General features: G+C 44.0%; 1 protein-coding gene across 2 annotated transcripts in view; it reads right to left on the bottom strand.

Moving 5' to 3' along the window:
* Positions 1–25,801, bottom strand: part of ZNF292 (zinc finger protein 292) — a 98,363-nt gene that overhangs the window by 51,724 nt on the left and 20,838 nt on the right. The window contains exons 2-3 of one of the 2 annotated variants that reach the window (XM_090036170.1): positions 1,613–1,767; positions 196–274 (exon numbers count right to left, since the gene is read on the bottom strand). In XM_090036170.1, the coding sequence (XP_089892296.1) occupies positions 196–274; positions 1,613–1,767 (234 nt within the window). The remainder of the gene's footprint in view (positions 1–195; positions 275–1,612; positions 1,768–25,801) is intronic. The other variant, XM_090036178.1, reaches the window with a different exon arrangement.

Here is a 25,801-nt window from a genome sequence, read left to right as displayed (position 1 = left end):
AGTATCTGAATTGTTTAATATATGATTTGACTGACCTAACAGCATGCATGACTTCTAACTGAAGGAAGCAGAAAGTTTAATTTAACTCTTGCAACTAAATATCCCCAAGCTTCCAAAGCATCTTTTAAAGGCTGCTGATTCAACATTTCCCTTCATATTCATTTTATTCATATAAAAAAACCCAAAAATTCTCACCCGTACAAACGCCTGAAAATTTTCCCATTTATTTTCTGGTAAGTCAAGAGGCAGACACAGTAAAAGTTCCACACAGCTTCTGGAAAGTAAACAGGGATATTACTTCACATAACTTTGAGATGAGAATGAACTTTAAAATCTCAAACCAACTTTGTCATTATAATTTTTAAAAAAAAAAGCCATTAGATTTTAAATGGAATAAGAGATATGTGCAAATACATAGTTCAACCGTACGTTTAAGTGCATACAAAAAATGGAAAGGGGAAGTTATCCAAGCCTCTGAGTTTCCTTGCCACAATCACAAACTGCCAGCAAACATTAACCTCCTCTACCCCTCACGTACATAAAAAGCAGATTTCCCTCCTCTGTAGGAGTCCAACCCTGCATCAGTACATGGAAATCCACAGCCTCAGGCTCTCTCAGGAAAGGGATGGTAGCTTGTTCCACAGCAAAATAATCTTCATAGAGAAAATTCTATCTCCAGGGATGGGGTGAAGTTGGACCAGCTCCATAGAGCCCCCCTGCCAGGCTGGGCTCTGCCCTGGACCCCTGCTGGCCCTGGCACCAGGGCACTGAAACAGGCTCCATGCTCCTGCCCAGCTGCCACTGCTCTTTTGCCTACCTGCTTGCTGCCCCTTCCATCTCCTTCTCCAGGCAGCAAGTGGTTTCCAGATGCATGGCTGGGACTACAGAATGCAACAGGAGCCAGAGCAGCCTGGCCCCCACAGTTCCTGTGTGCAGTCTTGGCCATGCAGCCAGGAACTGTGGGAGCCGGGCTGGGCTGGTTCCTGCTGTCCCAGCCATGAAGCTGGGAACCGCATGGTGCTGGAACCAGCCTGTCCCAGCCAGCACCACACGGTTCCTGGCTGTGTGGCTAGAACTGCACAGCACAGCAGGAGCCAGCCAGGAACCAAGTGGTGCTGGACAGGCCAGGCTGGCTCCTACTCCTCCAGCAGTTCCCCCCGCCCCACTGTCCATTCTTACCTGGTGAGTTTCCACTCTCAACCTGAGTTTCCACTCTCAGACAAAGGGAGGACAGGGGAACAGCCTCACTGTCACCAGGCCAAAAGCTTCTGCTAGGCAGAAGTTTCTGGTTGGGGGCTCGGGGTGGGTGGGGTGGGTCTAGACAGTCCTTGCTGCTGCCACTGCTGCTGTCAGTGCCTCATCAGCTTTTAGACAGGCAACTACCAGCATGTAATAATTTTCTAAATTTTAGAGGGGCCCCACGGGCTGGACGGAATGGCCTGGTGGGCCAGATTCTGTCTATGAGCCATATTTTGCCCATCCCTGATTGAGAACACTATGGATCAATATCAACTTTTAAATTCAATCTAGAAATTAACCGGTATCAAGTGGAAATTGCTTAAAATTTATATTATCTACATATAACGTGCAATTCACTGAAAAACATACTCACAGTGATAAGCGTTCAAGCACAAAGGCTACTTTTTCACACTCAGAGGTAAGATAAGGTCGTGCTTTAACATAACTTTGGATAGCCACTCTGTATACCTCCAACAACGGCAGAGGATCTTCAGATGTCTTCCACTTTTCTGCATATTCTAAGAGTGTCTGTATAATAGGAAAAACAAAAAAAATGATCACCAGATATGTTCAAAGTAAGTTTAGATAGACAATTATACACTTTCTACAAGCATGGTATCCTCTTCAGTTTACTCATCTGCATTTTCATCCTATGAAGCATGGTTCCCAAAACTTGGCAGTTTAAAAGAATTGCTTATTAACATTGAACACAAACCATTTCTTCCCATTTAGCCTAGTCTGTGTCTGTTTCTTTCTAAATCTGTAGAAAAGTGCTTTGTAACACTTGTAAGACACTCTTCCAACTATACAGTTCGTCCAAAAAGGATATCACAAAAAGCCCTTGTTCCCAACTTTAAAAAATACTTTTTTTAAGCTTTCAGCAAAATCCATTTCCTAAAAATGTATCTGGAACTCAAAATCATTGTTTAAAAAACAAAAATTGACTCCACTGCATCCCACCACTCACCCATCAACTTTTGCTCAGAAGAAAAATACTGAAGTTGACGTTTAGATGCCTAAAGTTAAACAGCTTATTTTTGAATGTATACTAAACTGTTTTGTTTTCAAAGCTGCAGAGTTCTGGGTCTGAAAGTTAACTGAGACTAAGCCTAAAAGCAGAAATGCATAGCTAAGTCAACTAAAAAAGAATATGTTTTTTCTTGTTTGCCAGTCTATGTTATCAGTGCTTTTGTTTAAATGATCAATACTGAAAGTAACATGGATATAACATGTATTATAAAATAAGATCATGCACAGACTAGATAACAATAGCTAAGAACTCAGGTATTTTACACTTGAAGTCCATGGCAGCTATGCATATATCCAAGACTGCAGAGACTAACAGAAGAAATGTAAACTATCCTATACATCTCAACCCTTGCCTTTGTCCACTCTGAGATTGTTTAGCTATATAATTTGACAAGTTTCTATGCTAGGACTAATGAACTCTGGTGTATCTGGGGGAACTGTACATGGCACAGGCCATTTGCTGTGTGACCGACTATCCCTTCTGAGATTACCCTCCCTGGATAAACAGTAGTCACAGCATGAGCAGCCCTGCAACTTGCTCTGGACTGTGGCTTGGCTCATGGTCTACCCCCTTCCCACACAGGCTGAGATATGCTGAGACTTCAGGATCTCTGCTGAGCTGCAGCAGTGGTATGAGACCCTCCCCATATTGTGTGGCAGCAGCAGTGCACAAATCATGTCTCCCACCCCAGCTGTGGTAGATGTGCAAATCCATGGACCCTTCCCATCTTGCGGCAATGGAAGAGGCAGCCACTAGGATGCTTGGGCCATGTGCTGGCTTCTTGGGGGCTGCCAGTTGGACAATCCCATGGTATAGGACTAGGCTCAGTATTTTCGGAATGCAATTTGCCATTTTTCTGCAGTTAGGTGACCAATCTTTTGTTGCATACACTCTTGTAAGAATTGCCTATTGCTGTTTTTGGCTCTCTGGTTTTCTATAAAAAGGGGAAATGTATTGAACTATATTGTTATCATTTGCATCCATTATGTACATTCACTATATTTATTAGTATGGAATACAGTAACTGAATGACAGAGCAAGCTACAAGCAACTTATAGGCAACCTATAAACAACGGCACTTAAGGATGAGGCTAGAATGACCACTTTGGTTTTGATATCCATTGTGAAGCATTGTCCATAGCCTAGCACAGGTCTTCAATGCAACCATTAAAATGATAAATAGGATGCTCCTCTCTGACGTGTGCTAGAGTTTGGATTTTGCCACACTTGCACTTGGGGTCTTTGATAAAATTCCATATATGTAGCAGGTAATTATATCTACCTTGTCCAGTATGAACCCTGATCACCATTGTCCAGCTTTGCCTTGGTAAAGCAAAGCTAGGGGGTTTAGATGTGGGGTCTGTGATCAGCGATGAGCAATTTTTTAATGATGTCAATTGTATTCTATTGCTGGGTTCATTTCTCCTTGATGCCAAAGTTTTCATCATTCAGCTGCTTTTCTACACTACAAAATGGCCTTCTCGACTTAAGTCTTGGCTGGGGGAGTGGGGATTGCGAGGGGTAGGGGAAGGGTACATTAAGTGCCTCAAAAATTGATAGGGAATTAGATGCAAGGATTTTTTTGGAGATGTAAAGTAGCCTGTTAACGTGGAAGATCAGGAGGAAGAAAATGAGATAGAACAGACAACCAGGGGACAGGAGTGTACCAGCAAGCACCTGTTACGAGTCCCATTGTTTCACTGAGAGTCAATCAGGCTGGTTTGAGTGCTCCTGCCCCAAACTGCGGCACAATACTCAGCCACTGAATAAATGAGCGCCAGTGGTGATGTTCTAAGAGCTTTTGCATCATTTCCCCAACTCGTACTAGCCAGTTTTGAGATTATGTTGTGATGTGTGGCAAGTATGTTCTTAGTTATTTGTAAACGATGCCTACAGGCAAGGCTATGGTCAAAGTGGACTCTTAAATATTTGGTGTTGGGTTCACAGTTGACTGGTTTTCTACAAAAGCAGATTCATAGTCAGGTGTTTAACCTGGACATTAGTGAGCGGAAAAAAACTGTTTTGTCAGGGTTGGGCTTCAAATACCATTTATTAAAATGGTACAATATATGAAAAAATAGCATGTGGTCATGTAAACATACTATCTAATCCATATATACAAGACTGCATGGGAAACCATAACTCTGACATCTTAACTACCAGGTGCTTGACCCTTCAACTTACAAGAATGTTCTGTTAACAGGTGTGTGTGTGCGCATGTACACAATGCTTTACTTCACAACAAAACATTTAAAAAATGTTTTTACTGCACATGATGGCTGCAGGGGGTGACTGGTGGAAACCTTAATGTCAGTTTTTCCCAACACTCAGAGATGAGGGCTCCTGCTTGCTGCAGTCCCTACCACCCAAAGGTGGTAGATCTGGGAATTTATGGATGGATCTCAGGTCTTTCTTCCCCCATGAGGATTTGGGCGAGTTCTTGTCGCATGCGGTGACACTCTTAAAAGAAGTAAAGGAACCAAGACTATATTGTAGGAGCCAAGCTTCATTCTTTGTCCTACCCATGGGTACTTGAAAGAAGTACGGGAAGATGCTTGGCTCCCCACACTCATAGAAGTTTAGTGCAATGTATTTTTACTTTAGGTCTGCAATGTTAGCCTGCTCTAGGAGGATTCGGTGATTTTGGCAGACTCCCAAAAACTTGGAGAAATGGTGACTTCTTCATACATTATAACACGGCCACATCTGGATTGAATTCCACATGACAAAGAAAAGGGACCTGCTATAAGCAATTGAATTATTATAGATTCTCATGTAGAAGGTCACAAAAATTCTTGTAAGGCAAAGAATTATCCCTAAACACAGCAGTTCTTATGTAAAAGGTCACAAATAAGAATTGCTGTGACCTTTCACATGAGAACTGCTGTGTTTAAGGATAATTCTTCATACCAATCCCTTAATTACAGGGAAACTTGTTCCAACCACTGTGTTTAGGGATAATTCTTCGCCTTAAATTCTTGTAAGGCAAAGAATTATCCCTTAACACAGTGGTTGGTACAAGTTTGGCCTATAATTAAGGGCTTGGCACAAAAACATGCAGGACTTTATTTATCAATCACACAATTTTTAAAAGCATATTTACACGTGTTAAATGGCTATCTCCAGAGAAATTAAAATAAAATCACAATTTGAACATGCCAAGGTTTATCTATTCAACCAGTTTTAATTAAAACACCAAAATTTCAGCATTAGAAAGCATACTGTTTTAGTTCATTTCCCTGCTAAATCAGAATATTGCAACATAGTTATGCACTTAATTTTTTTAATGAAGATGTAGTGTTTCAAAATATTCTGCCACGTCCCTTGACATGTTATTCCACAACATAAGATTCCTTGATATTTAGTTTAGGTTACATATTATGAGTACACTTTTTCTGAAGAATGGTTTAATGATAGAAATTTAAGAAATGAAATGTCTTTATTTTAAAATTAACTGGATATTCTGACCTTCACATTGATGAGATTTTTTTCCTTGAAATAATAGTTACACTGACAGGTATAATGAAAGATAACTAATTTGTGTTGTTCAACAATAAAACAATTCTGGAATTCTAAAGCCCTTTATGTAGTTCACACCATAACTATTAGCTAATAGTCTCCCTATTTGAAGTTTACCAAAATTGAGAAGTGTAACATGTTTTGCAAGCGGTATTTTAAAGAATTATGTGGACTAAACACCCCTGGGGCCCAGGGGAGAGATCCCAGGCATCCCCCTGGATTGCTTAAGCTGGGTGTGTCCAATTTGTCACCTGAAGGCCATGTGTAGTACATGAGGGGTCAATTTGCAGCACATGGGGTAGTTGCTCCTCCACTGCTTTATCATCAGCAGGCTCCCCCTCCCTTTGTTTTTGGCCCTCACCCCCGGGGTGGCAACGGCGTAGCACCACAGTCCCAGACCCACAGTGTGGAGAGCTAGGGAGTGGGCTATGGGCCTGCCTGCATGCATAGCACGGAGCAGAGGGAATACCCATGTATAGCATGGTGCAACCCAGCATGGAGGAGATGGGTGTCTGTGCATGGTACGATACAGAAAAAAGGAGAAATGGCATCTATGCGTGACAATGCAGGAAGGTGGTGTGCCCGCTCCAGGGATACTTGGCCCACAGCTTGTGGCCCTGGCCTGCTGACAAGTTGGACACCCTTGACGTAAGTATTTTCTGTCAAGAGACACAGGACAAATACTCATAAAGTAGCGTTGTTGTGAACAGGGTACCAAAGCAAGGGCTCTCCTCTATCATGGGAATACTCTCATCACTGGCCTATAAATTCATTCTCCCGCTTACATGCTCTCATTCTGGTTTTCTGAAGCTCACATTCTTGGCTACATGATAGCACAGGTTCTGCAGAAGAGGTGGAGGGTACCTCCCTCTCAACCTAATCCATAAAGAGAGAGGACATTTTCTGGGAGGTGGGAGATACAGGTTTGACCCTTGTTCCCATACATTCTTGAGAACACCCCAACCATGATGCTATTACATAAAGGGTGACCACCTCCCACCCCACCCACTATAAAAATGGCTGTGAATGCTGTGCTTTGTGCTAAATTCAAGGCTGTCACTACATCTGGAATATATACTTTCTGTCAGTATGCTTGGAGCATGCCAAGATCGGGCCCTTCAAGAGCACACAGATGCCTAATTTGCAAATCTTAATACACCCAAGAGTAGTCACACTCAAGTACCGGGGTTTTGTCAACAGGACAAAAAAGCAGCACCATACAGAGATGCACCAAAACCATGTCATGCGTGTTAACTGCATTAGGGTGCACTCTAGCTGGGTTAGGACACTGCTACATGCAAATTAATTAGCTGCACCGATATTTTACCCATTTGAAAAAGCTTAATTAAATTTTGTTTAGCCATCAACTCATCCATTCAGAAGGTATTTCTTATTTTAGTGAGGACAAAACTTTAACTAAAGCTAAAACTCATCTACTTGAAAAGATACTGTTATGGTTCTAACTGACACACTGCAACAATTTTTTCACCTTATAAAAGGAAGCAACCATTTTAAAGGTTGCTAAGATGCAGTAGGCAGAAAAGTAAATGACCTTAAAACAATTTAAGTTTGGGAGATCTGTGTGAAATATGAGTTATATTATTAACTACTCCACCTGCTTCATGCCACAAACTACACAAATTAATAACTGTATTAGTCTAAATTTTTAAATTCAGGTTTCTTAATCCCAGTGAAAAATCTGTTAAGAATGGGCCTTAATGTTCTTGTAGAGATATATTTTCTACAGCTGTATTCTCATGAGTTGTGTTCTTAGGAAAGCACAGATATTACAACGACAGCAACATCCATTCTTGCTATGAATGCAGTCTATAGTGACCACTGTACTTCCATCAGTTTAATCAAAGGCCATATTTTAATACATTTTGAAAGATGACAAAATGATAGGCACTGTGATGGGGGAACAGCAATATATGCACTGCATCTTTTACAAGGTTTCTGACACTGGGACCAATGCATAACTAATGGCATGACTGTGCTCCAAGAGCAAACAAATTGATAGGGGGAGGAGGGGGGAACCCATCCTGGGTCCTGTGCTGTTCAATACCTTCATTAATAATTTGGAGAATAAGACGTGAGTGCACACTCAGGATATTGCAAGATGACACCAAGATGGAGGACACTAGTGCAAACGCTGGAGGGGAGGATTAAGAATGACCTCGATAAACTGGACAAATAATATTAAAATTAATCAAATGAAAGTCATTAAGGACAAGTAAAGAGCTATGCATTTGCAAAAGAACAACTGCATGCAGAAATACAGAGTGCATCTACATGCGCCACTGAGGTGGTGTGATAAGCTCTGGCACCAGAGTTTATCATGGTGCCTTATAGCATGTGTATATGCACTCTGGACTGCAGCAGGTTGAGCATGTGCAGACACTGTGCCTGGGACCACACCAGTTTGAGCCAAGTCAGAGCAGCCCTGAGCTCATGGGGGTGGGGGGAGCACAAGAGTGCCCCAGAGTGCAGGGCCCTGCAGCTAGATGGCAGGCAGGGGTGTGGCCCTCTGTTGCCTGGGTGCAATATATGCCCGGGTCAGTGTTTACACACATCTTTAGGCACAATTATTTTCACTGCCATAAGATACTACTGTCCCTGACAGTATCACGTTATGGTGGTGAAATTAGTTTGCTGCAGTCTAATACCATTGCACATGTGGAAACTATGATGCTTTCTTTACACTGCAGCAAATTAGTCCACTGTGCAGTTAAGTGCATGTGACAATGCAGATGCATCCACTCTAGAATAACTGGCTAGGTTAGGGGTTGGCAACATATTGCTGCAGGCTGAATCCAGTGCACACAGCCAGGGGGCTTTGTCTACATCCTTACTGGGACTAAGTGGTAAGGTAGCTCCAGCTCATTTCTCCAAAACCAGAGATGTGGGGTAGAAAATTTTTCCAGCACTTTATTTTTGTGGGAAATTTTCCATTTCTAAAAATTCATTCTTTCATAAAATTCACAAGTAACAATGAATGGATGCTAATACAATATTAGGTAAGCTTGGGAGTTTCAAAGTTGTAATTAATGTTTTTCAGGTGACTACCCCTAGGAAGTGCGAGAGCGTACATATATGTTTTACTGATGTGTAAACAGGAGGGTAAATACACTCACATAATAATCCAAACCAAAAATCAAGTTATGAATTCACCTAATTGGCTGTGCAGGTCAAATGAAAACCAAAGCTAAAATTCTTATTTCATCTCAGACTCAAATGAAAGCAAAACCAAAACTCAAACTGTAACTATTTGTGTTTCACTTTCGGTTCAGCAAACACACAGAGCAGTGTCTCATTTCTTTTCTTGAGTTGGTGAAGTTGGAAGTGTTTGTATAAAGTCTGCCTGTTTTTTAGTGCTTTTGCTTTGAAGTAGTCATAATCATGCCTAATTAGAAAAAAAACCCCAGTGTGGCATCATTATTGTGAAGTTCAAGCCACTGAAGAAAGGAAAAGTTGGTAGATGTAAATACTGCAGGCAAGAGTATACTAACAACACAACAAGCATGAAGAAACATTTAATAACATGTAAAAATTGTCCTGAAAGAGTACAAGCCATATATAGAAAGCTAATACAACCAAAGTGGTGGAACAACATCATCTGAGAAAAGTCTACTTCAGGACTCCTATTCAAGTAAACAACTTAATATGTTAAATAACACACTGTATAGATTAGCATCTATATTATTTTAAACATTTTCATTTTAAAATTTAATGCAATTTTAGAATATTATTTATTAAAAATCTGTATCCTGCTTTTCTGTCTGCACTAAGCACTAAAGTAGCTTAGGAGTAACAATATACATATATTTTTTTAAAATTACATAATAGATATAGTTAAATATTTCAACCCAGCTTAGTCCTCTGACCAATGGCAGAGGCCACCCTTTGGCTCTGCAGTACTAGGGCAACTGAGCAACAAGTTGAGCATCAGAGTGTTCTTTCTGGAAGGGAGGGGGGAGCAAGCTCCCTGGTGCTTCTCCTTCTTCTGATGGATGAAGTCAGACTAGAATAGGCTAAAATAAAAAAATCTTCTCCCTTTTGTTGCAGGAACTTGGTAGCTCAAGTGAAATAGCAGATTTGAAAAAAAAAAAAAAAAGGAAAATGAAAATGTTGCGCTGCCAAGTCTGAGGAAAGAAGAAGCAGGATCCTTGCTTTCAAGATCACTGTCAACAGATATGCAATCCACCATAAGTAGTTGTTCAAGACGGTCAAGCTTTAAATCAAGCTTTGTAGATAGTAACAGTGAAACTGGAGGTGCCACAATGACCTCAGTAGAAGACAGATAAACTCTGCTGAAGTAGATGAATGGACAAGCACGACATATCATAGGTTCTTTGGGTGTGCTAAAATTAGTGTGAACAGTTTTCAGTGCCTTCATTTTTTTTCTTCAATTTAAAAAAACAGTCCAAGGGAAGTACATGCTCTTGTGTATTGTCTTTACATTTTTAAAAGTATTCCAATAAAAATAATTTAATTTCCACATAAAGCTTTGAATATAACATTTAAATAAAGCACACTTAACATGGTTTAATCTTTTTTCTAATCAAATATTTCAGCTTAAATACTTGTGGTTATTCGGACATAAAATTAACGTGGAGGTATATTTTTAGTTTTGTTTACTAAATAAGTCAAATAAACATGCTAAATCAGATCACGTTCTATTTAGAGCACTGGAAAAATTTTCCGGAAAACCCACATCTCTCTCCAAAACATTACTGGCCAAAAGGTTAGGCTGCAATGCTACAGATGATGACCTGGGAATTACAGTGGACCTTAAGTTGAATATGAGCCTACAGTGTACTCTTATAGCAAAAAACCCCAATCCCTAATAGCATACTGGGCTGTGTTAATAGGATTGCTGCTTCCAAATCAAGGAAAGTGATTTTTTCACTTTATTTGATACTGGTGAGGCCTCACATGGAGCACTGTCTCCAATTTTGAGCACAACACTTCAAGAAGGACATGGAAGAATTAACAGTCCTGCGGATAGCAACAAAAATAAAAGCGCTAGAAAATGTGATTTACAAGGAAAAACTGGGATTATTTGTTCTGGAGATGAGTAGACTAAAGCTGGATCTGCTAGAGTCTTCAGGCAAAGACAAATATATACTTGGAGCATTTCAAAAGGGGAGAAGAGCCGCTGCTTCAGACCCTTACACAGTAACAGTTGTGTGCAAAAGCCTGTAGGGATACAAATACATAAACGGCTTCATCTTTAACCCTGGGCAACCTTAAATCCAGGGTTATGCTTGGGACATACTTAATTCAAAGCAGCTGCCCAATTTTGCGGGCAGAACATGGGGCCCAGCAGCAGTTTTACAGCACAGTGCAGTGTCCCCCACCCCACTGACCAAGGGGTCCTGGTGGCCCCACCCCTTGCGCCAGCTGGTTGCAAGGACTGCCTGTCAGATGGCTCTGCCCTTGGCCACTGATTGACTGCAAGGGTCAAATGGCGGAAAGAGGCAGGGCCACATGACAGGCAACCCTCACAGCAAATCAGTGGCAAGGGGTGAGTGCAGCAGCTATCTTGCCAGGAGCCCTTCAAGCAGACAGCCCTCCCTCTCCCCTTCCCTTCCTTGCCCTGGTGGGCTGCTGCAGCACCCTGATTGCTGGCTCCCTGTGGGGTGCCAGCATTTCATTTTCATTATTTTTTTTGTCCTGCAGATTTCATGGGCATTGCCAGCTCCACTTTTCTGTGATTCTATGTATTCCATTTGATCTGGGGAACTATGTATACTTGTGAAAAGCCACAGGCCCCATTTTTAACATGCACCTCATTTGTCCTGACTGCTTTGCTTCCTCCATGGAAACAAAAAAGGACTCTTGCACCTGGCACACAGCTAACAATAACCATTTAATTTTGAGGACTGGTCATTTAATTAGAACACGCTTGTGAGATGAGTCTGTACCCACAACCTTTTTTCCAAGTCTGAAGATCACAGAAAAATGGAATGAAGTAATGGATCACCTGGTTGGGGACTGATACTTGAAAAGGCTCATCAAAGGGTCATGTAACAGAAGAAACTGGTGAATTATGATTTTTCTTATTAGTTATTTTACAGACACATTCCCCACAAGAAAAGAAGAAAAAACTGACTGCAATGGAAAAGGTCAATTCAGAGGAGCCAGGTGAAAAAGAAAAAAGTCCTGCACCCTTAAAAGATTTTGATGCAAGTTGGTCCACAGGTCTGATTCAGTGTGTCAGGTGGGGTCAATCTGCAGGTGTGATCTGGCATGCAGGACCAACCCCACGGGCTGCCCCGACAAGAGAACTCCAGACCTGGCCATGGAAAAGCCCCGTGTGCTGCCCTGCACCAGCCCAGAGCCCTTTGGCCAGAGGACCTGCTTTTGTAGGATGTAGACTAAGCAACACTGCTCTAGTCCAAACAGCACTGCCACCACATACAGAGCTTTACATTTGCTGTGGATTTGCACAGTGAAACACGCTCTTCCCCAGCTCTTAAAACTCATTTCACCAGCAAGCTCAGATTGTTCAGAATTATTAAATTTGATACTGCCAAAGTTAACACAATTCAATGCTTTCCAAACATCCATCTCAAAACAAGGATGAATAAACAAGCTTTTCTAGATTATATGGTCACATTTAAATTATATTTGGTGAAGCACTCCCAATCGCTGCCAGCACCTACTTACATGACTATGGACAATGACCTGTCTCATTATGCCTCATGAACATGTCATTTACTGCACTAGGCAGGATTGATTTAGGAAAAGAAAAAAGCTAAGTAGTGAGTCAGAGCACAAATACAATACTCAGGCTTTTGATCTCAAGATTAAACCTGCATTTTATTTCAGCTATACAGCTCATGAAAAGCAGAATATTAAAAATTCACCAATTCAGTTTGTACAGTGTAAACCAGCAAGTACTGAACATATGAGTTTACTATTTCAAATGAAAAGCCACTCTCCAATTACATTTTTCCTTCCTTTAAGAGTGAGATTTTTTGTTTTGTTTTACCTCAGTCCAAAAGGATGCGAGTGTTGTTATTGGTTAGAAAGTAAAGCATATAAATTTAGCTATTTGAATTATATTTCTAAAGAAAGCACTTCATTATACTTTAGAATAATTAATCTTTTGCATCTTCAGATACTCAAAACAGCTTTAAAAATGGTTAAGCATGGCATGTAGGTAATATTGAATATAACTGCTATATTTTCAGAAATGAAAATATGAAGCTGTACTGAGTGTCAAAAATATCCTTTCAGTGCTCGAGATTTTTTTGGATGACTGATTTCAGCCCTAAAATTACTGCAAAAATATTATGCTGTCTTGGCCCTCTGTGATGACCTATCTTGGAAAAAGCAGCACATAAAACTTATTAAAATATCAACTGCACACAATATTGCTTAACCAGATCAAAACTGGAGCTCCTGAACAAACCACACAGAAACCAGAATTCAAACATAATTTAATTTTCTTCATTTTAAATAGTTTTACCTGGTAAGGGGAGATGCCAGTACTTTGATTGAGGAGCAGATCCTCAGTTGGTACAAAAACAAAGTCAATGAAGATATAACAGTTTATACCAAAGACTCAGACCCTTACCCTTGATTTACTAAGTATCAGGGATCCAGGTTTTCCATTTCCCACAGAAAAACAGGGGAAAAGCGTAGATTTTTCCTTTTAACTGAGAAAACACTAATTTCTCATTTTAACAGAGAAATGCACGGGCTGGGAAGAGCGGGAGGAAAGTGGACAGGCAGGGGTTGCCATGTGCAGGTAACTCTGGTGGTGGTGGTGGGGGAACTGAGGCTCCCATAGAGAGGGAGGGAAGGAGTTGGGTAGAGCTTGGGCTGCCGCACAGTCAGACAGTGCACAGGGCTTGTATGTACAGCTGCAAGATGCTCCTCTGGGGGCTGTGGCTGGCTCCCTGATGCTGCGCACACTCCCAGGGGGCAAGTGGGACACATGCCCCCCAGATCTGTGTGCAGGGTGGGGCAAGGACTGCCTGCTACAAGCTCGGGCACCCCACCCTCCTGCCCTTTTCCCCAGAGCCTCCACAGCCCAGTGGGTGGGACCAGGTGGGGAAGCTCCTTGCTGCTGCAAGCCCTGTGCTGCCACAGTAAGGTGCCCCTGCCTGCCAGCAGCAGTGAAGGGCACAACTCTGCACTGCCCTCCCCCACACTGTTGCCAGGAAGGCAGGGCGCACTTTGCCAGGCCAGCTTGGAGCTCCCAGCAGCAGCATAAGCCTCCCTGCCCAGCTCCAATCTGCCCTGCTGTGCTGGGTCCCACCCACTGGGCTGCAGAAGCCCCAGGGAGAGGGTGTGGTGGGCCAGTATGGGGCACTTCTGCATTGAGCCATCCACCTCACTGCCCAAACCACCGTCCAGACTCTGAGTGCCTTCCTGGGGGTGCCTCACGTCTGGCCGACCCCCCTCCTGGAGCACACCCGCTAGCCTGGGGGTAACATTGCCACCACCCAGGGATGGGCTTGATTCTGGCTCAGCACCCTGGGAAACACAGACCTAGTAGCCCTTGAGGGTACTTGATTCACTTCAAGAACTTGGGATACTTTCCTCAGTCAGAAGCACAGTAGTGGTCTCCCTTAGTCAACCAAACCAAGGGGACCCCAAGGCATAATCTAAACCCACTCCCAATAAGTCTCCCATGCTAGGTACAAAGGAGAGCTTTACTGGTTACAAGGGGTAGTAGGGTTGGAATAGGGTGCAGGGTAGAGCAATATCAAAGAAATCCCATACAGCAAACTGGCATGGCTGGAGGAGCCTTTGATTGCCCATCTGAGTTACTGCAACTATGTATTTAGTTAGATCTCAGGTAGCTTACTCACAAGTATCATCCAGAGGCAGGTGGAGATTCCCTCTGGAAGTAGGCAGTTCTTGATCATGAGTTTTGAGAGAGAGCAAGTTTCAGATGGTTCTGCTCTTCTCTCTCTCTGAGTCTTCCTCATGGCTGCTGCCCCCTCCTCCTGGGCAGTCCTTAACTTATATAGCCTTTACAACCTCGTTTACTTGGTCCAACGGAGGCCAGTGCCTGTTGGCCATCAGCCAACCAATTTGAAATACATCACTAATTGCTGGGCAGACTGGCTGTTCCTAGCTCCCCAGGGAGCCCAAGCCCCTCACCCAGGTATGTGATCCCAGCCATGTAGGCAGAGGGAGCAAGTTTCCCCCCTCCCTCAGGAATGTATCCAGCTCAGGTTACCTAGAGACAGGGTAAGGTGTGTACCCTCTGCAGGGCCCATCTTAACCAAAATGTCACAGAGCAGATTTTTTGAGGAGGAACAGAGGTGGCTTTCTGCCACAGACAGCAGCAGGGCAAGAAGCCCTAGTCCATAGTGGACAGCCTGCACACACCCCTCCCATGGGCTCTGCTCCAGCTGTGCTGCCTGCAGAGGAAGGGGAGCTGCTCTGTTCTCCGCTTGGAGCGCAGCAGTTGCTGCTTCCTGTGGGTGGCAGCCAGGGCTCAGACTGAGGTCCCTGGTCCCATAGATCTGGCAGCTGGGCCTCCCACTTTGACAGGGCTGGGGAAGGTGAGGGGCACCAGCCAACCGGACCAGATCCAAATCACTGGGCTCCTTACAAGACTGGATTCAGACCTACCTCTAGTAGTGCAACCTGTGTTGCTGCCATTTGCTAAGTTACCTGCATCCCCACCACTGAAATGTGCCCCCAGCAGAGCTCTATACCCTGACTTCTGGCAGCATGCCCCACATCCATTCTTCCAGGAGGCTCATAGGCCAGGTGAAAATGGCTGTGCAGCCAGACCCGGTTTACAGCAAGAATGATTCTGTAGCTGGTTACAAGCATTCGTCTAAATCTGTCACATAAGAGTACTACTATAATATCTCATGGATGTACTTGCATTTCATAACAGAAACAAGGCAACCAGTGTTCACATCAGACCAAACTTAGAAGTAAAAATATGGTATTCGATAACCTCCCTCAAAGTGTAGCAGTACAACTCTTTTCATATGAATACTTCTACTTTTTCACAGAATCAGATTAAAAACAGAGCTGGAAAAGACCTAGTCATCTAGCCGATCACCCCCATCTAACTGTTTCATTTAAGTCATTTTGTAAGTAAGTTTCTCTGTTTCAAATATAGAGGTCAGCCTTCTAATCTAGGGAGGGAGATGGTTCCTTTCTGGATTGACGGTATATACAGATACAGCAGACCCCCGGCTTACGCAAGTATTGCATTTTGGGGGAATTACATGCAAGTCAAATTTGCATAAGTCGGGATGATTTTCCCCATAGGAAATAATAGAATAGTGAGGGGTTGCGTACCCCAGACATACCGTAGTCATAGCTTTTTTTCCCTTCTTCTTGGCAGAATTGCCTTTAGGAGGCATGTCTAGTGTCTCACCTACGCATCTTGAGATGCCACTACCATAATGGTGGCACAGCCCTGCTCAATTCCGCCTGCAAATCTTGCAAGGCTTTTGCCTATATATATGAATTTCACGAGCATTCATGTATATATGCAAATGACACAGAGGGGCATTATCCAATCTGGACCCTAATAAAAAAAAAAAAAAAATCACGTAAAACGCAAGACATTCATTCATCAGCTGGAATCGCGTAAAATTGGGGGGGGTCTACCGTTGATCTATCTATACACACACCTATATATACACATATATAAACAAGATCTATTTTGATACAGATATAACTCTATAGGCCCCCCAAATCTCCTTCATCACTATTCTTACTGTTTCTTCTACTTGTCCCATATATACCTTCATTACAGACAGATTTTACCAGTAAGTTCAAATTATGAAAAGGCTATTAATTTTCCACTCTTGTTCTCCTTGGTCCAAGTGAGAAAGTTCCACTTTTTTTTAGCAATGAAGTAGGTCTCTCCCTTGATTTTGAATCAATGATCTTCTGGGTATAGTTCCAAGGATGAAAGAAGATACTGACACAGACTTCCTCCCTTATAAGTTGTAATGAGATCTTGGAAGATGAATTCCAACTTCCTTCCCCGAACCCAGTTAAGGATAAAAGCTAAGGAAGGATGCCCAGGAAGGATGCAAGTCCCCCGACTGTTAGTTCAGACCTAGTTAAGGATTACCTGGATGGCTCAGATGTGACCAAGTCGGCGAGCCCAGATGACCTTTATCTGCGGGTGCTGAGGGAATTGGCTGGTGTCATCGCGGAGCCATTGGCACGGCTGTTCGAGGACTCCTGGTGCTCGGGCAAAGTCCCTGAGGACTGGAAAAGGGCCAATGTGGTCCCTATTTTCAAGAAGGGGAGGAAACAAGAGCCTGGCAACTACAGACCAGTCAGCCTCACATCTATCTTGGGGAAGGTCTTTGAAAAAATTATCAAGGGCCACATTTGTGAGAGCCCTGCAGGGGAAGTGATGTTGAGGGGTAACCAGCATGGGTTCGTGTCAGGCCGATCCTGCCTGACTAACCTGGTTTCTGTCTATGACCAGGTAACAAAGAGCTTAGATGGGAAGGAGGAAGTCAATGTCATCATCTTGGACTTCCAGAAGGCCTTCGACAGTGTTCCACCCAATTCTGGTGGGCAAGCTGAGGGACTGTGGCATTGATGAATGCAGTCACATGGGTGGCAAACTGGCTCCACGGGTACACCCAGAGGGTGGTGGTGGATGGGTCCATGTCAACCTGGGAGGGTGTGGGCAGCAGAGTCCCCCAGGGCTCGGTCCTTGGTCTGGTGCTGTTCAACAACTTCATTAGTGACCTGGACGAGGGTGTGGAGAGCACCCTGTTCAAGTTTGCTGATGATACCAAGCTGTGGGGTAAAGTGAATACACCGGCAGGCAGGGACCGCATCCAGGCAGACCTGGATGGGTTAGAGAAGTGAGCGGATCTGAACAGGATGCGGTTCAACAAGGACAAGTGCAGGGTGCTGCACCTGGGGAGAGGGAACCAGAATCATGGTTATAGGTTAGGGGCTGACTCTCTTGGCAGCACAGAGGCAGAGAGGGATCTTGGAGCCAGGATCGACTCCAGGATGACGAGTTGCCAATGCGACAAAGCAACAGGCAGAGCCAACTGCACCCTGTCATACAATCAACAGGGGCATCACTAACAGGTCCAGAGAGGTCTTGCTCCCCCTCTATGCGGCGCTGGTCAGGCCGCAGCTGGAGTGCTGTGTCCAGTTCTGGGCACTGCACTTCAAGAGGGACGTGGGGTACCTGGAGAGGGTCCAGAGGAGGCCACTCGTATGGTTGAGGGCCTCCATGGCCAGCCCTATGAGGGGAGGCTGAGGGACTTGAATCTCTTCAGTCTCCACAAGGGGAGACTGAGGGGGAATCTTGTGGCTGCCTACAATCTTATCAGGGGCCAGCAGCAGGGACTTGGGGAAAGTCTGTTTTACCAGGGCCCCCCTTGGGGTCACCAGGAACAACAGCCACAAACTGAGGGAGGATAGGTTTAGGTTAGATATTAGGAAGAACTACTTCACTGTAAGGGTGGCCAGAGCCTGGAATGGGCTTCCCAGAGAGGTGGTGCTCTCACCTTCCCTGGAAATCTTCAAGAGGAGACTGGATAGGCACCTGGCTGGGGTCTTATGACCCCTGTCACCCCCAGTGCTGCTTCCTGCCCATGTCTAGGTCCCTTCCGACTCACTGATTCTATGATTCTAAATAAAAGCTTGTTGCCAGTCTTGACCACTTTCAAGGGGCCTAGGCTAAACTGCAGAAGTACTGCTAAGCAGAAGGCCCAATGCCTGTTTCTGAGTGACTGTAGTGTGCACCTTCACAGATGTGACAACTATGTTGTTACGCCAGCTATAACTTGGTGTGACAGCTAACCTGGTCAGCAAGTAAAGGAAGCCATCAAAACACAATTAAACAAAAGCACAAAGCCTGAAAGGAGATAAGGAAAGACCACACATTAAATAATCCATATACATATCATAGCTTTCTCTTAAAACAGTAGTAGCTGTAATTGATCTAACCAAATCTATTGGATGTTACTTTGCTATAATAGATATATTTTTGCTAAAATGCTTAGATAATTTGTAAAAACAAGAGCAGCCTTGCCAGAGAAAACCATAAAGTAAAGAAAAGAAACAGGAACAGCATTCCACAATGGGGAAAGGAAATAAGAAATCGTCCCTCTTTCCCAAGGACATAAATCCCAACTAACTGACAACTTCCAAGTCCACAAGAAATCTGGTTCAGTCCAGTTCCAGAAGATTCAGCGAAACAAAAAAAATTAAAAAAACCCCCCCAAAACACAATTGAGATCATTTATTGGAAAATTTAAACCAGCTATCTATAAATACTGGGGATAGACTAGAGGAAAACTTGGAGAAAACTCAGCAAATTCAAGTAGACCCATTGCCAATCTGTGTGTTACCTTCCTTCCACTCCTTAAGTCTCCAGCTGATATTGGTGGGAATCTATGTTGAACTGTTGTGGACAGCCAGACATGCTTTGGGATAAATGTTTGTTTTCGTATTTTAAGGTGCAAGCAAATAACATTTGGGCTGTAGACCTGCTTCTGCCTCTTATCAGAACCTACCCAAGCCTTATTCAGAGCTTGATGCTTTTTAAACCCCTGTACCTCAAAATGTAGGGATATATTAACTTTAGAGTTAAGCTTCAGCATGGTGGCTATTATGGCTGTGCGAAGCTTTGGTCACTGATTCTGTTTGGTGGAGATTCGGCCAAATCTTTCCAAATCGAATCAAAACCCTCCAAATCCTTTTGGAAAGATTCAGCCATAGACACAGGTTTCAATGTTTTTTCTACATACTTCAAGGTATGAGGCAGCTCATGAACACTGAGATGCCGGGACAGAGGGAGCGTCCGACAAGAGCGTGGTGGGGGGGTCCCCAGCGCATTTGACACCAGTCCCAGAAGTGGACCAGGAGCACTTCCAGTCCACTTCTGGTATGCCAGCAAATGTGGCCACCACTGGTATCTGCTGGGTTGGGGGGCACCTGGGGTCCCCCTGCGGCCGACAGCTGAACCCGTGGGGTTCCCCCACAAACTCAGTGTCAGACCTGGAAGGAGACCAGAAGTACTGCCGGTCCACTTCTGAGCTCACCACTGAGCACACGGGGAAACCCCCCAAAAGTTCCTGTGGGACGCTTCATCCGCCCTACTACTGCCGCGTTCACGAGCTATGCCCAGTACCTCGAGGCACATAGAAAAAGCATTTGAAGTTGTGTCTGTGACCAAATTGCTGATTCTCCGATTCTGCCAAATCCAATCGGGACAGTGATCTGAATCAACCAATCGAATCACTCTCAGTGATTTGGGCCGAACCTGAATCAAATATGGTCCGTTTCGCATGCCCCTAGTGGCTATTAGCTTTAATTAAAAAACAAAACAAAATAAAAATCAGACTTTCAGTTCTATAACATTTTGTTCTCACCATCTCTGAACATAGCGAGGCATTTTCATTTTGATATGCAAACCTCATTTAAAGATAAAGGTTGCACAAATATAGAAAGTATAGCTCCTATAATAAGAAAGGAGATTCATCACATCAGACTTAACTCTGTAATAACTAGTACCTTTTCATATGTCCTCCATTTTATGCATATAACATATAAAACTTGTGTACAGAAAGACTGAAAACTCTGAAACATTAGTTATTCAAGTTTTTATTATAAAAGCTGTATATACTGTGCTAGAGTCAAGCCAGTTCCTGATTCTGTAACTGCAACATAAACTGATTTTAATTTATTGCAGCTGAAGGCATGCCTTGATTACCAATTAAGTCTGATTCACAAATACATGGAAATGATATGTACTTAAACAGTTTTACTCATCCTAATGTTAAAATATCCATTCTCTCCCTTTCTTTCCTTTCCCAAGAGACATCTGACATCCAATTTCTTCATTCCCACCGTTTTTCAATGCCTTGGTACACGATGGCTGACAAATTGATGCTTACTGTCTATAAATTGCACATGTTGTCTTAAAACAGTTCTTTGGACATTGTTCATTGGACACAACTAACCTAGCTTTGAACTATGAAGTATTACTATTACAATATCACACTAACAGCCCCCCTTCATATTTGCACATATGTTCCCTTTCCTGTAATTCTGCTCGCCCATTATCTTGTGCTCTCAAGACTATTCCTATATGCTGCTACTGTGCATGCAAAGTGAATTTTAGGATTTAAAAAAATATATTAATCAAATCACTTGGGAGGAGTTTTACCTACTTCTGCTAGGAAAGCAAGAGATGGCACACTTCCAGAAGGTACTTTTAAGAAGCGCACAACCTAGGCAGTAAAAACTGAACAGGGCATACCCACAATCTTTTGCTAAATTTCAACCCAAAAGGCTCTTCATTTTTTAATTCTAAAATGCTGTTTAAAGTATGAATATTTTGAGTCAAACTCCTGTATGTAAATGTTAACAGACACTAGAAATAAGATTGATCAGATAGTTTTTAAAACAGCTGTTACAGACAACATCAAGAGATTATAATCACTAGCAAATGCATGTAGAAAATTCTAGGATATAAGCTACAAATATATTTTAAAATGATAATCTAACTTCAACATTGTTTTGGACCTTCCTCATTCTACCGCATTATAATGCAACACCCATACACACTTGTGCTTTGTGTGCGCGCGTTTATGTGGGCAAGATGGCCCATATTTTGACCACATGCCCAGCACACGGCAAGCTGGGGCCTGTATCTGGCCCCACTGGCCAGGGGAAGCAGAGGATTCTTCAGGCAGATTGAGTGGGAGATGAACTAGAGTGTGGCACTCCCATCAGGGTGATGTCATGCAAGGGATATAAGGTGAGGTCAGCTGGTTGGGCAGGGGTTGGGAAGCTGCTACGAACTGCTGAACAGTGAAGTCTCCTCCAAGGGAGAAGGAGTTTGCAGATAACGAAAAGGGGGAGAATTGTCCTGAAGTTTGGGAACTCCTGTCTTCCTCTTCTTTCCATATTTTAAGGGATTAATACTGGGGAAAAGAGTATTGGATCCTTGGGTTTGCTGGCCAGCAGTTAGGCCTGGCAGTTAAAGCAGGGGTGAAACCTGGGAATTTCTAATCCTCAAACCCAGTTTTGGGCTGGGGTTGAGGTTTGTAACTTTCTGCTCCCAGTAGAGCTGTCACCCAAACTACCTGCAGCCCTGATCTTTCCCCTCGTTTCTTTTGATGGTCCTTTGCTCTAGCCAAGCCGTGTGGTTGGGCTGGCTCCTTCTGGAGTTTTTCCTGCAGGTTCATTTCAGCAGGCCATGTAATCCAGTCCAGTTTTGCGGTGCATGCATGCTGCCTGACCCACAGACATATACAGCCTCTCCGTGGGAGCAAAAACTGGCACACCACCGTTCCTCCAAGAGCAACGAGGGCCCCTTGCACCGCAGAATGACCCACGCTCTCTAGCAGGTTCCTCTGGTGCAGCAGAATCTATGGATTATGGCTTGCAGTCAAGTAATGTTTTACATTGCATTTGATGTTTTTCTCTGTTTTCTGTAATAAATCTCTGCTTTGTGTTTACACTGCTTGCAAGTTTATGTGGGACACCCTAGTAATTCATTCGTTTTCCAGGTGGTCTGGGTGGGGGCTCAAGCCAAGGCAAAATATATTTAGTACCCCAAAATTTAACACGGCCCTTGCTGCTGCCAACCGGTGCTTGGCAGAAGGGTTAGACCAATAGCACTGCATCCCTCCTAGGACCAGGATAGGGTTAGTGATCCAAACTGGGCTTATTTACTTGCAAGTTTCTCAAGATACTTTCCTCAGAGCTTATTTTATAGTCAAACTGCTCTAAAAGTTATACCATTCAGCCATCCATGGCTGCACTGTCTCCAATCAGCTGGAGCTCTGAAGTACATGTTGCAGTAACAAGTGGGGTCTCCTTATTGGTCTCACAGCTGTTTGCATATAGACACAGCTAGTTAGCAAAACCTCATTTTTGCAGATGGATTAAAACCAACACTACAAACTGCTGGTTGGCAAGTCACCTGAGTAAGGACACACCAAGATACCTGAAAAGGAACACCTGCAAAAACCTGCATACTCTCAGCAATGTTACAGTGATAATGGTCCATCATGAGCCACTGTAGCCTATATCATGAATACATATATGCTTCCTGAGATTCGTATTTGATAACCACCCTCCTTTTAAGATTAGGAAGCAATTACTGTAGTACCCTCTTCCCTAGTAAATTTGCAAAACCTCATATATCATTCTTAGCATAAAAAGCAAGAGAGAGGACCTATTGTTACAGAAGGACCTTTGAAAAAGGATCCATGCAGAGAGACAAAAGGAAGACAGAGATGGGCACTGTGTGAAAATGAAGAGGGTATCCAAATGTAATTTTATATTTACTTGGTCTATATTGATAAGTGAATATGGGACTTGTAGCTGAAGTGGCTTGGAAGGTATTATTTGTAGTGTTATTCATTCTGAATTGCTGGAACCTTATTCAAAGCTCAAACTGTTCCTTACTGAGCTTGCAAGTTCATATTAGCCATTATTTGACCCTCTAATCATCAGGAAAGCAAACTACCTTTATGGATGATGATAACCTGGCTGCAAAGACAGCTAGCTTCTAAGATTCACTGCTGTCTTTTCTGTCTTAGCTTTATGAACAGTATTTAGTCTTTGCTTGCATGTAATCTTTTGTTTCCAAATTGCTTCCTCGCGCTTTAAGTCAGAGTCAATACCTGAAATTCCACTACACTATAATTCAGTATACACTATAATTGACTCAAGACATGGATTTTTTCAGAACTGTTACTGAACGTATTAGTTATTTGCAGAATTCTAGTCCTGAGTTCCTAAGTTCCAGAAGATAACTTATAACAGGGCTATCCAACTTTTGAGTGGCTGGGCCCATCCCAGCTGCCCCAAGCTCCTGTAAGCCATGCCCTCAGAGGCAGGGGCAGGAAGCTGAAGGTAAACAAAAGCTACAGATCTCTGCAGCAGAATCAGGAGTGATGGGGAACATGGCAGCCAGGAAATGAGATGCCACAAGTCATGAATTAACCCTTCACAGGCCAAAAAGTTGGACAGCCCTGATCTAAACACCTGAAATCTGAATTCTCAAAAGATCACAAATGTTGATGTGCCCATTAGCAATATTTCTTCTATTTAATGGAATAAGAGTGCCTGGCACACTCTATATACAGAGTGAACACCACCAGGAGCCAGGCCACAGGCAAGTTTGAATGGCAACTCCCAAGTGAACAAGAAGCCTTGAGAAAGGGTTTAAGAGTACTGGTAAGTAGTATGCTTGCCTGAAGATTTTGTGATCTGTTTCCGTTTGGATATCATTTTGCATAGGGGTGCACCGATTAAGATTTTTTGGGTGGATATCGGTAGCAGATTATTACCAAGCCATATTGACAGATACCAATCAGATTGCTGATATGCAGCCCAGCAGCTTGGAGGGTAACATCCTGCTGGTAAGTCTGTTGGGGGCAGGGGAAGGAGCGAGGGGAGGGAAGAAGCATCAGGGGGTGGGGGCAGATCAAGAGCCTCACAGTGAGGGAGAAAGGGGGCTGGAGGAGCAGAGTGTGACAGACCTGCAAGCAGCTTGTCTGGGGGGTGTGGGAGGGGGAAAAACAGCTCCTGCCACTGCACACACCCCTGGGATAGGCACAGGGGGCATGTGCCCCCTGGATCTGTGCATGGGGCGAGGTAGGGACAGATGCCCTACAGATTTGCATGTGAGGTGGGCTGACCACTTCAGGCTCAGTCTCTCTGCCCTGCTGCCTGCTCCCCAGGGCCTCCATGGCCCAGTGGGCAGGGCCTAGCATGGCAGAGCAGAGAGGGGCTGGGTGAGAAAACTCCTTGTCATTGCTGGGAGGCCTGCACTGTAATGACGACACATCCTCTGCTGGCTCAACAGCAGTGGGGGATGGTGGCATAGGGCTGTGCTTCTCTCCCCTGCCACTCGCATGATCCAGGGACAGCAGGGCAGATCCTATGAGGAAAGGCTATGGGACTTGAACCTATTCAGCCTTCACAAGAGAAGGCTGAGAGGGGACCTGGTAGCAAGGAGCTTCCCCACCTGGACCTGCTGCACTAGGTCCTGCTTGATGGGCCATGGAAGCCCCAGGGGGATGGCACCAAGGTGGGGAGCCTAAGCACACACCTGGCCCACACACAGATCTAGGGGGCACATGACCCCCATGTCCCCCTTAGAGCAGGTGTAGTGGCAGGCAGCCAGCCAGCCCCTCCACCCCTGAATTGAGCGCACAGCTGACAGCTACCCCCCCCCCCCGGCTGCACTGCCTATGGGAGAGGGAGAGCCGAGGTCTGTGTGCTGCCACAGTACCTGCTATCTCCCATGGGAAGCAGTCAAGGCTCAGGTGTTGCTGAGGCGGGGCAGGAGGCTGTGGACCTGGGCCCCTGGTCCTGTAGCCTTGGCAGCTAGGGGCCCCCTCCAGCAGGGCTTGGGTAGAAGCAAGGAATATCAGCCGGGTGGGGGGGCTATAGGTGGGAAGTAAGGGGCCTGGACCTGCACCCTGGTGAGCAAAGGGGGTAGGGGAAGCTCTGACTTCCCATGATAAATTCAAAGTCATATACCAAATTTATAGGTATTAATAATTTATTTTATTATAGTGATTGAGGCACTGGTAGGCTTTCAAATTGCTTTAAAATTGTAAATATATCAATAAAGTGTGTTCAACTGATACATACATGTATATATGTATAGTGGCATTTCATTTTAATCAAGGATTTTGGGGGACTTATCAGAGAATCTGCAATTTATCAGAGAATTTGTGATCTTTTTAATTAGATAAAACCAGGATCCCTGCTAATTAATCAAGTCTGGTGGAGCAAGCTAATAGTCTGTTCCAATGCATGCTAATCAGCATGCACTGAAGCAGACTTCTGGCATACGTATAGGTGCCCCGAGATGGCTCCTGGTTAATTCTCTCAGGAACCAAGTATGGGTGCTGGAAGAGGTGGCTAGACTGAAAAACACCTGTGAACACAAAGACCTCACTGACCAATGCACAAGAAAAGTTCCAGGACTGTAGAAGAGGGTCAGCCAGAGAAGGTACTGGAGTGCAAAGACAACCTGGATCCTCATGACAGCAGAAG

Source organism: Crocodylus siamensis, chromosome 1 (assembly GCF_052110815.1).
Source record: "Crocodylus siamensis isolate JL-2025a chromosome 1, ASM5211081v1, whole genome shotgun sequence".
Classification (NCBI taxonomy): Eukaryota; Metazoa; Chordata; order Crocodylia; family Crocodylidae; genus Crocodylus; species Crocodylus siamensis.
Note: the sequence above shows the minus strand (reverse complement) of the source record. Positions and strands in the feature narration are given on the sequence as shown.